The following is an 11,847-nucleotide window of genomic DNA, read 5'->3' as shown; positions in this document are numbered from 1 at the left end:
ATATTTATTGTATCAGTGACCATTTATAAATAGTTTCTCAGTATTATATTTATTGTATCAGTGACCATTTATAAATAGTTTCTCAGTATTATATTTATTGTATCAGTGACCATTTATAAATAGTTTCTCAGTATTATATTTATTGTATCAGTGACCATTTATAAATAGTTTCTCAGTATTATATTTATTGTATCAGTGACCATTTATAAATAGTTTCTCAGTATTATATTTATTGTATCAGTGACCATTTATAAATAGTTTCTCAGTATTATATTTATTGTATCAGTGACCATTTATAAATAGTTTCTCAGTATTATATTTATTGTATCAGTGACCATTTATAAATAGTTTCTCAGTATTATATTTATTGTATCAGTGACCATTTATAAATAGTTTCTCAGTATTATATTTATTGTATCACTGACCATTTATAAATACTTTCTCAGTATTATATTTATTGTATCAGTGACCATTTATAAATACTTTCTCAGTATTATATTTATTGTATCACTGACCATTTATAAATACTTTCTCAGTATTATATTTATTGTATCAGTGACCATTTATAAATACTTTCTCAGTATTATATTTATTGTATCAGTGACCATTTATAAATAGTTTCTCAGTATTATATTTATTGTATCAGTGACCATTTATAAATAGTTTCTCAGTATTATATTTATTGTATCAGTGACCATTTATAAATAGTTTCTCAGTATTATATTTATTGTATCAGTGACCATTTATAAATACTTTCTCAGTATTATATTTATTGTATCAGTGACCATTTATAAACAGTTTGTCAGTATTATATTTATCGTATCAGTGACCATTTATAAATACTTTCTCAGTATTATATTTATTGTATCAGTGACCATTTATAAATACTTTCTCAGTATTATATTTATTGTATCAGTGACCATTTATAAATAGTTTCTGTCGCATATGCTACTCTTTAAAGAGTAGTTCCAGTTTCACACAAATATTTTCATATTCAGAGTTTATGACAAATTTATGATAAATCTCAATGGAAAATTTTAGCTGTAAAAGGATTCCAGAAAGCAATGTCAATGCACATCAAAATGTAATGTTCACAATCCATAAAACAATAACAATTAAAACTTCACTTTACGTGCTTTACGAAACGGAACCGTAAATGTCATCAAGTCACTTTTCTTCAAATTTTCCAGTCGCTCTTTCTCAAGTTTCTCCCTTCTCAGCGACAAAATGTGTTTGATTTCAGAAAAGTCTATCAGTTGTGCTCTAGAAACAGATTTCTCGTTATTCTTTTGTGGTTTGATCACATTCAGTTTTTGACTTCCATTCATCGAGTATCTAACTGACGATTTATTTTCTTTGAGACGTTTATAAAGTTGATTTATAAACATATATTTGTCACCTCTCAAAACAGTGTTCTCGGTGAAATTCAGGGTTGCGCTGTTCATGGGTAAAAGAGTCGCTTGGTCATTCAACGAGGTTCGTTTTTTTCGCAAGTTCGTCACATCTTCCAGCATAATTTGATGACTGTTGTCTTTCGGTATCACACCGAACGAAGGTTTCATTTGGAAACCTAAAGACGATTTGGAAAGTCTTAAATTGTCAATATGCTCATGCTCGGATATGGTTGCAAAACAACAAGATTCTGGTCGGTAGATTATGCGACGAATCTTGCTCTCTGGTCGCAGGTATTTTTCTGGTGGTATATCACTAAACACAGCTTTTCTTACTCCAGATTCACGTCTTAAAAGTCTTGGAGAACAATTATTGCCTGCGGAGTCCGAGTCTGTTTCTGTATCAGGATTATGCCTTCTGGCCCATTTGTCGTAATAATCATGAGTAACTGATGTTGGGCGATCTGGTTCTAACTGCTCTCTCTTGGTTAAAAGTTTCACATCCCGACAGGAACTTCGAATTTTGATTCCGTTGATATTCATGCTGAAAATGCCATTATCTTGTAGTTTGCATTGTCGTATAGATTGGTACTTTGATCCAAACTTTTGTCAATTTATATAAGGAAGTATTCGTTTATTACAGTTTTGAATTCAAAACACGATGCATAAGAATCATTTTTAATCCAATACTTTGAAACAATTGCGTCACTAACTGATTTTTTTAAGACACGAAACAACTATCCGTGTTTATTATCCACAGAGTTATAATTCTAGTCACCAAACTAATCGAATTCATATATTATATCGGCATTTGATACCAAATTACTCACTAGGTTCATATCAAAGGTGTGTCGTTTTGACGTTGCCTATATAAGTTGAAGTAGATATTATCAAATATAAAAATCTCAAGCTAGCCAACAGGTCTACTATTGGTTTTATAATAAGATTATCCTATTATATCAATAAAAATATCCAGACTTGTATTGGATTAAAGATCACTGATACTTAAAGCCACTGTAAACGAAGATTTTAGGCTTACTTTGGAATAGATTATGCCCTGGAAATGACTTTAAAATGAGTCTATCGTTGGAAAACTTTTCAATCAAATGAATTTTGTCCCCACGACAGTTTCTTTTTTAGAAAATCAAATCGTGACGTCATTGCGGGTGTAAACAAATCCGTATGCGATACATACGCTACTGGTGTTTGCTATGTTGTTAGGGCACTTTAAGACTCATGAGTTCTGGTATCGATCCCACACGATTCAAGTCTGATTCAAAATATATAGTGATACCCATAGTTTTTTTCAACACAACCGAAACTATTACATATTTATACCGTGTTTCTCAGTAACAGACAAACCTCGTATGGAGGAACCAGGCAATAAATATCCCTGATGTCATGCGTTTTCCAAACACGATTTTACATAGTCATTTTGACGATTTGTTTTGCAAATATGAACACAAGAATAAAAGTTTTGAATGTTATATCAGTACGGACTTGGCCCGCCCCTCCCCCACCCTCCAACACTTTCAAAGTTTTTAACAATTTACATGGAGAAAGAACAGCCTGTGGGCCCCCTAGAAAATTTTGTGTGCCCTGCTAGGTCCCCTCATCTAATCTTTCCTAGAAACACGTAGCATCCATGTTGCGTAACAAATTAATCGCCGAAATATGTGCCTGCGGTCATCTGAGTGCGTGTTGGGTTCGAAACTTATTACGCAAAAGTGGCGATTGCATCATTAGAAAGGCAGTCAGTAACATCCCCCAGCAATCTCGATCCTGCCAATATCACGATCATTATATCATGCAACTTTCCCCCCATCTTCGACCACCAATCACAAGCGTTTTTTTTTATCCCGAGATGCTCAATCTCTATCTCAACTAAAGGCATCTGCTCTCAAGAAGCGACTATCCTGCCCTGTTCCTGTTCAGTCAGTTTGTCCCACTGACCCCGGTACACCTCTACCCTAAGAGAATCCCAAATAGCATAATCCATTGGATAACAGTCTGGGTATTGGGGCGGCACGTCATTCTTGTCAATTAATTCTGGTGTGACCTCCTCCAGATATGCTTGGGAAACCTTGCCAGTACGTAATGGTGCCCCGTCTTGTTGGGATGGAAAAAAACGATTGCGATTGGTGGTTGAAGAAAATGGGTGGCACATTGAACACAGGTTGAAATAGGTATTTGAAATAGGTTTTACATGCTATTTTGTTGGGGGCAGTTCTTGTACAACTTTTATCCGACAACGATATCTTGAAGTATAACTGTGAGAATTTTGAAACAAATCAGTTTACCATGCAACAGCTGAGTTATTATAAACCCATTGAACTTTTCGAGACACCCGATATACAGTGAGAAAAACAATGTCAGTTTGTAACAAATTTATAGCCTAATAGCAATTACAGACGAGTTTTCCAACGAGATAATCCGGATTAACGGAAATAAATCGTTAGAAACGTCGATCTGAAAGTAAAGTATTATTATCTGATGATATCGTGGTCCGTTAATCAGGATTGTAGTGTCACGTGGCCTAATCTGGATTAAAGAAACTGTTATTCACTTTATGTTTTGGAGTTCATAAACAAGGGACACAGATTTTGATCAGCAAAATGGTGGTAAGAAATTTTAGGTAACATTTTCATGGTAGTGCAAACCAGTTTCATATCTTATATCTTCCATATCTCGTCTAAATAATTGCTTTACCAGCTGATATTTCTTAATTTTGGCCGTCAGTATCTCTTTCCAGGATTTGAATCCGACGCTCGGTGGGTATGCAATAATATAAAAAAGATGAGTTAGAGGGTCTCGTTATTTAGGTAGATTTCTCTTTCTCAAAATTCAAATAGTCTGGAAAATAAGACACAACAAAACTTGGTTCCAAGTCAAAATGACACTTCCGGTTAAAAACCTCTGGAATTGCAGGAACCATAGGCATTAGAATTGAAATGTCCCTAATAGAAGTCAAGGGAGTCCCCGTTACACATACAAAAGTTAGAAAACCTCTTTACAATCCCTTTAATATTAATTAGTCTCATTTAATGAACTCAATGAGTTGGTACTTTCCTTTCTGGAGGGTCTGCTTGAAGACTCATTTCTAGCTGTTAAATATTGATATCTTCTTTTCTAGTTCCCAAGCAATCACCCAAAAATGCATGCCTGTGTCGACTCTTTGTACACTATCGATGGTGATACAGACAAGAGTAAGATCATGGACATCATTAGAGTCATGAAAGGTGCTCTGAGCGTCTCGAAAAGTAAAACCGGTGATGTCATTTACAGAAGCAACAAAAACGAAGTGAAGATATTGGACAGACAACTAGCCAAAGTGGATAAAGATGTAGTAAGAGCAAAAACAAACATTGAATGTCAAAAGCGGGATGTCCTGCGCAAATGGTCACTAGTGTTCGGAAATCAGAAAACGCTTTGTGAATCGATCAAATCTTTTGATGAAATGATTAACAGTGCATTGGAAAAACAGCTATCAGAAACAGAAGAACGTTCTAATTTAGTCGAGCAGAGCCTGAACTCCTACAGAGAAGAAGAAGCTCCCAACGATAGCGGCCATTGGGGAAAACTCAACCTTAAGTCCAATCGCCGACAATCACAAGTAGCTAAACCTAGTTCCCATTTCGGCAAAACTCTTTCAATGCCTGTTCTTGTAAATCCAAATGAATCGAAATCAAAAGCAGTTCCAAGGGTATCTGATTCTACGGTTCCTGCAAGCTTACCAAAAATCAATACCGGTGGTAGTTTCTTTTCTAATATTGTGGACCACACGACAAAGCGTCACAAAAGACACCAAGAGGCGGCAAATAAGAAGGGCGAATTTCCCGACTTCAGTAGATCGACAATGGAATCCTACTTTGATGAACAGAAACAACTTCACGAAGAACTCATGACCAGAAACAGTCTAAATCGTTTAAAATCTAACATCGATGGTGGTCACAACTTTTATAAACTTCGAATTCGAACCAAATTACCCGAAGAACCAACACTTTTGATCGAATCAATTGAGACTGATCGTACAAGAACCAAGTCGTTTCGTACCCAAAGGAACAAAACCAGACGCCCTCTGTCTGTTGAGAAAGGCAGGAATATGGACAATCTTGACGAAGAAGTTTCGTTTTCTAAAAACCACGAAGTTGAAAGAGCAAATACTTATGTTTGAGATCAGAACATTGGTGTGCACTGTGTAGATAAATTTATTCATAATTTGTTAATAAAATTTGTTTCTTTTAAATACTATTTGTGTTTAACACATCAGGGTTTGAGAGCATCAGTGTTTGCAAGAGCGTCTTTTTTAAGATGTTTCAATACTAGTAGCGGTACTATAGTACTGGTAAAGATTAACCGTAATGCCAAAGTTCATGACAGGGGAACCCGGTTTGAAAATTGACATAATGAATTTTTTGTTACGTAAAAACTCTCTTCGACAAGGTTATTTCTCTTCGAAATATTGAATTGTACATTAAAACTTCTATGGTCGACATCAATATGAAGTTCTGCTCGGACTGTTGGCATATAAATTTTATATATTCACTGGAGTAATCTTATGCCGGTGTTTGTGGTCACTTTCGCTTCAGTCGATTCTTATTTGAACACTCTTGAGATTTCTTCTCGCGCCACACACAAATGTCAGAAAAATCACATTTCCCACACTTCCAAGCCTCTTCAATGTCTACTCCAAGAACTTCACGCTCTCCTTTCCAGAATTTCACATAATGACCTAAAAGACTTTCGAGTTCTGCGTCATCATAATCCACAGAGGAATGAAATAAAGTTTCTTTGCTTTCCTGATGTACATATTCTATCTCTAATTGGTTAATACAAGTTAAAGCCTGGAATTTCTGGAACAAATAATCCAAAAGCTGGTTAAGATTTTTGAAATCTATCAAATGCTTTTCGAGTTCTTTGGTAACGTCATCACTAAACTCCCGACTAAGATCGACTCGCAAATGTTTGGATACGGTTTCCTTAGATAATTGTCCTTTTACTAAATCATCAAATAAATTCTTGTACAGCATCACTTGCAGCTTGTGTTGAGATTTTTGGGCTTTGCTTGGCGGTGATTTGTAAGTTTTGGTTTTCAGTTCCGATAATGTGACCGTATACAATTCTAGATCAAAACGCAGCTCGTCGATCAAACCCACAAAAAACACACCATTTTCATATGGAGCTCCAAATATTGGAACTTCCCTAGCCAAACAGACACCATTTAAAAAACCTTGAACAGTACCCAATAAATTCAGGACCTTGACCGCCCAAATGTCCTCATTTGATGTTACTTTTACTGGTACTGGTTCATGAACCGCCAATTCTGTAACGATAGAAATAATAAAACTACTTCAAAGATAGCCTTGAGAAGTAAGGTGACATACGCACACCAGCAGCTTTGATTGTAAGTTCAAATCATTGTAGCCCGTAGAGTGAGCACGACGGACGGACGGACGACAATATGCTTCCATACATGGTGTGAGAATATAAAAATCAAAAGAATCCATGAAGAATTATTGCTTGAAGAGTGAGCAAAATGTGCACTTTATTGATAATGTAGTGAATAAACTAGGTTGGAAATAAAATTTTGGTAAAAAATTATCAGATCATCACGGAAATCAATAGGGATCATCTTCATAATGACACTGACATTGACCCACAAAATAAAAAGCAAAAGAATACATAAAGAATTGACTGTAGAGTGAGCACGAGCCAAATTGAACGGACGGATCGACGGGGCGAATGATGTGGGCGTATAAAAATATATTCAACTAAATAGTGAACAAAGGTTTTCTTGTCTATTTATGTCTAGAGATATTCAAAGATGGATCGTGTAGTTCCAGAAAAAACGTGACCAGATTATGACAATCATCAATAATACCTTAAATGGTATTTTTAAGAAGATAAACTGTTATCTCTCTGATTCGAAGTATTTTACCTGTGTACATTTATATTGACGATATTATCGCAAATACCATTTGTAAGTGTGATACACCTTCATTTTTTGGACATTAATTATAAAGCATTGTAACCACAGACGAGAGTGGAATTGGAATGGCGTAAATGGAAGCTATCGGTGTTCTCGATACACGCTGTTTTGCCTACTTTTCGACTAAGACTTGTTGATGTTATATTTGAAGTTCTGACAGTGAGATTTCTATGACAGGACTGCTATATTATGTCAATTGTCAATTATTATCATAATATAGAGTTTCGGTCTAGTTTACCTCTAGCTAAATGAAGACTGGAGCCTTCTTTCATTGAAGGCTTATCTTCCACCATGACACCGGGTACAGTGAACGAATAATATAACTGTTGTTCGCACCAGTTCTGTTTGGTCAGATCTGATACCCAAAGATACCCGGGTCTGAAGCGCTGTAAAGGCGTCTTAAAGTCTTCTTTTGCTCCCTCATCCGGCTCGCCTGGGGTTTGCGTCTCATCTGTTTTCTTTTTCAATAACTCTTCTTTTTCTTGAAATAAACAAAAGACATGGATAGCCTTCGGCCGAAATACGTATCTGTGTCATTGTGTTTGTGTATCCGTAAATTGTTCCAAAATGCATTAAAAATTATGATGTGATACTACTAGTACTACACTTACAGTTACACAAAAGGGCCCAAGGGTATAATTAAGGATAAATTAGTCTACTTCGCAAAGAAATATGTTGTTGTCTACATTAGAACTGAAAGTCAAAAATAATTTTTTATTTCATAAAAAGACGGTACGTAAAGCTCAATTTGCGTATTAACTGCAATATGGGGGCGATTTGTCCTGGATAACAGTGGTTGTCTGTGTCCAATAAATGAAGGGAAATAACTCTCGTTTGTTTACACTTCGAATTGGTGAATTGTAGACCCATCTTTTTCTTGGCAAACGGCTATTCAGCAAAAAACAAGTCAATATTCTCACCCACATTATCACAAAATGCAAGTATATCTTCGTCCAGTTCATCGTCCCAATATTGATGTTCATCAATGGTTGTGGAGATTTGGTGATTTCTATTACTTTCGTTATTATTTTTCTCTTCGATATCCGCCATTTTTTGTTTTCGTCTTTCATCTCATTTGGGTCATGGGCATATTAAAAATCGAAAACAAAAGCATTGAAATTTATATATTGTCTTTGATTCTATTAAAGACAATGTCATTTGGGTTCATTTTGCAACGAAAATCCTATAAATTTGTCGTATTAAACATTTCCAATCAGGGACTATATTTTTGGGCTGTAGGATATTTCTCTAAAATGGTCTGTTGATAGGCAGGTGTAAACAAGATCAATCATGGGTGCTAAAGTATGGCTTTAATTTATTGCTACTGTTTATATTGATATCCACATTAGAGATTGGTTTTATGTGTTTTTTGTAATATTAATTTGTGCTGATCATTGATCGTAAAGCATTATTCAAAGGCTGAAAACAACCTTTAATAAATAGGTCTATCCTTTGCATTTAATTTCACATAATAAAATTGTGTACTGTAGTAGGCCTACTGTATGTGAGATTAATGACAATCTATTTCATATTTTCTATTTCTATTCCCATACATTTTCTTGAGCAAAAAGTGGAGAAATGAGAAATTCTAGTTTTTATGTCAAGATTTCAATTCTGTGGACTTAATTCCTTGCTCAAATATTTTTTTACTGACAATGGTAGTAGAGTATGGACACAAGAAACGCTTATAATGTTATTTTTTTCTCTTCAGTAGTCACCTAAAGCCGGTATGCTGATTGTCCAACACCAATGCCATCTGCAGACCATAAATCCTCTAAAACCTCCAATGGTAAAAGAGGGTCCTTAACAGGAGAGAAGAGCAGGAAAACCTCTCCAAAAAAGAAGAGGAAGTCCAGTAAGAAGTCAACTTCAAAGAGTGAATCTTGTCAGAATAAAGAAGATATCTTAGAAGTTGAGGGGCTTTCATTTCCGAAAGGTAAAAAGACATAATTCTTTAAAATACTGATTTTAAGTTTAGAAATAGAACGCACCAGCACCAAGATTGGAACACTCTGACTTTCCCTTGATAATAGTTCCATTATGTAATAGGGAATTCTGTTGATAATAGTTCCATTCTTTGATAGGAATTTCCCTAAATAATTGTTCGATTCAGTAATATGGATTTCCCTTGATAAAAGTTCCCTTCTTTGATAGAGATTTCTGTTGATAATAGTTCCATTCTTTGATGGGGATTTCTGTTCATAATAGTTCCATTCTTTGATGGGGATTTCTGTTTATAATAGTTCCATTCTTTGATAGGGATATCTGTTGATAATAGTTCCATTCTTTGATAGGGATTTCTGTTGATAATAGTTCCATTCTTTGATAGGGATATCTGTTGATAATAGTTCCATTCTTTGATAGGGATTTCTGTTGATAATAGTTCCATTCTTTGATAGGGATATCTGTTGATAATAGTTCCATTCTTTGATAGGGATTTCTGTTGATAATAGTTTCATTCTTTGATAGGGATTTCTGTTGATAATAGTTCCATTCTTTGATAGGGATTTCTGTTGATAATAGTTTCATTCTGTAAGTAGGAGATCCTTTGAAAAAATGAAATGAAATTTTTTAATTTTTTTATTGTAGAAGGAGATGATTCTGATTCTTCAACTAATAAAACACCATTGTTGCCAAAACTCTCATCATCAGATGTAACAGTCAACTCTGAAAGCACAGGTCGAGTGATATCTTCAAACAGTATTGGAACCAATTCTCCAGGAACTAGGCAAATAGATCCTTCACAGTCACAAACAAAATCAGACAGTTCATCGACTACCCTTGAAAATCTTAGTTCGAAATTATCAAATATTAGTTTGAAGTCAAAATCTTCAAAATCAAAGACAAAATCTGGAAGTTCTAAGAAAGAAAACAGTGCTAAAAATCCCAATAGAAAAACCTCTGATGTGAATTCATCAAAATCGATTGTGATGCCAAATATCGTAGAGACACCTTCTCATCCAGCACCTGTGATTAATGAAAGCATTCGATGGGAAAATGAACTGGATACTCTTGATTCAGAAAGGGAGAGAATTCATATTTACAAAATAAATCGAAGGAAGCGCTACTTAGCTGCTGCTCAAGATAAAGGATTAGGTTGGGTCAAACAGTATGGAGTGAACGGGTTTCCTATCAATGATGAGTGTGGCTTATTAGATTCTTCGAGACGAGAATTGGCTGTTATTCCAGACTACACTTCTGCTCAGGTTGTAAGAAATAGTCAAAGTCATGGTATAGTTAATGGTGAGGGAAAAGCTGTATCATGTGGCTATTAGTCTCACTGTATCAGACAGATATTAAAATGTGTGTAAGATTCATGTTACCCATTTGTTGATTGAAAAATAGTTAGATAACATGACTTAAATTTGACCTTTGAACCTATAAGGTGATTTGTGAGTTGCATCTCCAACTAAATCCTATAAGCCTATTAAAATCCAAGAAAGAGCCTATTCACTATATATATACTTTAAAATGTATTTATGAATCAATTTAAACTTTTTTTTCTTTACCTTTCGGAAGTCAGTCACTCAGTATTAGACTGAATTTGAGCCAAAAAATATTAATTTTAAATTGAGACAAGATAACTTAGTATTATGTGTTTGTGTTAAGGTTCATTTGTAATATTTTATGAAGTGTGTGATTCTGTAACAAAACGTTATTCTGTAGTTATTATTTGTCTTTTTTTTTTGTTGATTTTCACCCTATGAAGAGCTAGATTGTATATATGAGGCTTATAGGAGGTGGGTCCAAGGGTACAAATTTTTATATGCTGGACACTTATTGGAAAAAGGGGACCCCCAAAATGGCAAACCTGCCCCTATAAAGAGAGAGCAATTGTTCTAGATTATCTCTGTACAACAGAACTGTCACCAATGTTACATTGCCAACCTATAATCTGTGATATGATTTGAATAAGAGTATGAATATAATAGTATTTATTTATCAAGTTTAATATATTATGTTTATTAAATGTCTCCTATGAATTATTATTTATTTTTTGTTTAACTGTTTCAATCTATAAATTATTTATTTTTTGTTTAACTATTTTAATCTATAAATTATTTATTTTTTGTTTAACTGTTTCAATCTATAAATTATTTATTTTTTGTTTAACTATTTCAATCTATAAATTAATTATTTTTTGTTTAACTATTTCAATCTATAAATTATTTATTTTTTGTTTAGCTATTTCAATCTATAAATTATTTATTTTTTGTTTAGCTATTTCAATCTATAAATTATTTATTTTTTGTTCAGCTATTTCAATCTATAAGTTATTTATTTTTTGTTTAGCTATTTCAATCTATAAATTATTTATTTTTTGTTTAGCTATTTCAATCTATAAATTATTTATTTTTTGTTTAGCTATTTCAATCTATAAATTATTTATTTTTTGTTAAGCTATTTCAATCTATAAATTATTTATTTTTTGTTTAGCTATTTCAATCTATAAATTATTTATTTTTT

General features: G+C 33.8%; 4 protein-coding genes across 4 annotated transcripts; 3 read left to right on the top strand and 1 right to left on the bottom strand.

Annotated features, from left to right (window-relative positions):
• Positions 1–405: 405 nt before the first annotated feature.
• LOTGIDRAFT_188644 (hypothetical protein) lies at positions 406–2,136 on the top strand (the record flags this gene model as incomplete). The annotated part of the gene is made up of 2 exons (XM_009055627.1): positions 406–617; positions 717–2,136. Coding segments are annotated over 2 exons (429 nt in total), but the record flags the coding sequence as incomplete, so codon positions are not given.
• A 1,833-nt stretch (positions 2,137–3,969) lies between these two features.
• Positions 3,970–5,634, top strand: LOTGIDRAFT_232052 (hypothetical protein). Its single transcript, XM_009055626.1, has 2 exons — positions 3,970–4,012; positions 4,525–5,634. Exons 1-2 carry the CDS (start codon positions 4,007–4,009, stop codon positions 5,563–5,565), a joined length of 1,047 nt encoding a protein of 348 aa, XP_009053874.1. The 5' UTR covers positions 3,970–4,006; the 3' UTR covers positions 5,566–5,634.
• A 331-nt stretch (positions 5,635–5,965) lies between these two features.
• Positions 5,966–7,787, bottom strand: LOTGIDRAFT_116801 (hypothetical protein; the record flags this gene model as incomplete). The annotated part of the gene is made up of 2 exons (XM_009055625.1): positions 5,966–6,714; positions 7,619–7,787. Coding segments are annotated over 2 exons (918 nt in total), but the record flags the coding sequence as incomplete, so codon positions are not given.
• Positions 7,788–9,129: 1,342 nt separating this feature from the next.
• On the top strand, positions 9,130–10,655 carry LOTGIDRAFT_160494 (hypothetical protein; the record flags this gene model as incomplete). Its single annotated transcript, XM_009055624.1, has 2 exons — positions 9,130–9,316; positions 9,970–10,655. The coding sequence occupies 2 exons, from the start codon at positions 9,130–9,132 to the stop codon at positions 10,653–10,655; spliced, it is 873 nt and encodes a 290-aa protein (XP_009053872.1).
• Between the last annotated feature and the right edge of the window lie 1,192 nt (positions 10,656–11,847).

Source organism: Lottia gigantea (genome assembly GCF_000327385.1).
Source record: "Lottia gigantea unplaced genomic scaffold LOTGIsca_25, whole genome shotgun sequence".
NCBI classification, from domain to species: domain Eukaryota; kingdom Metazoa; phylum Mollusca; class Gastropoda; family Lottiidae; genus Lottia; species Lottia gigantea.
Note: the sequence above shows the minus strand (reverse complement) of the source record. Positions and strands in the feature narration are given on the sequence as shown.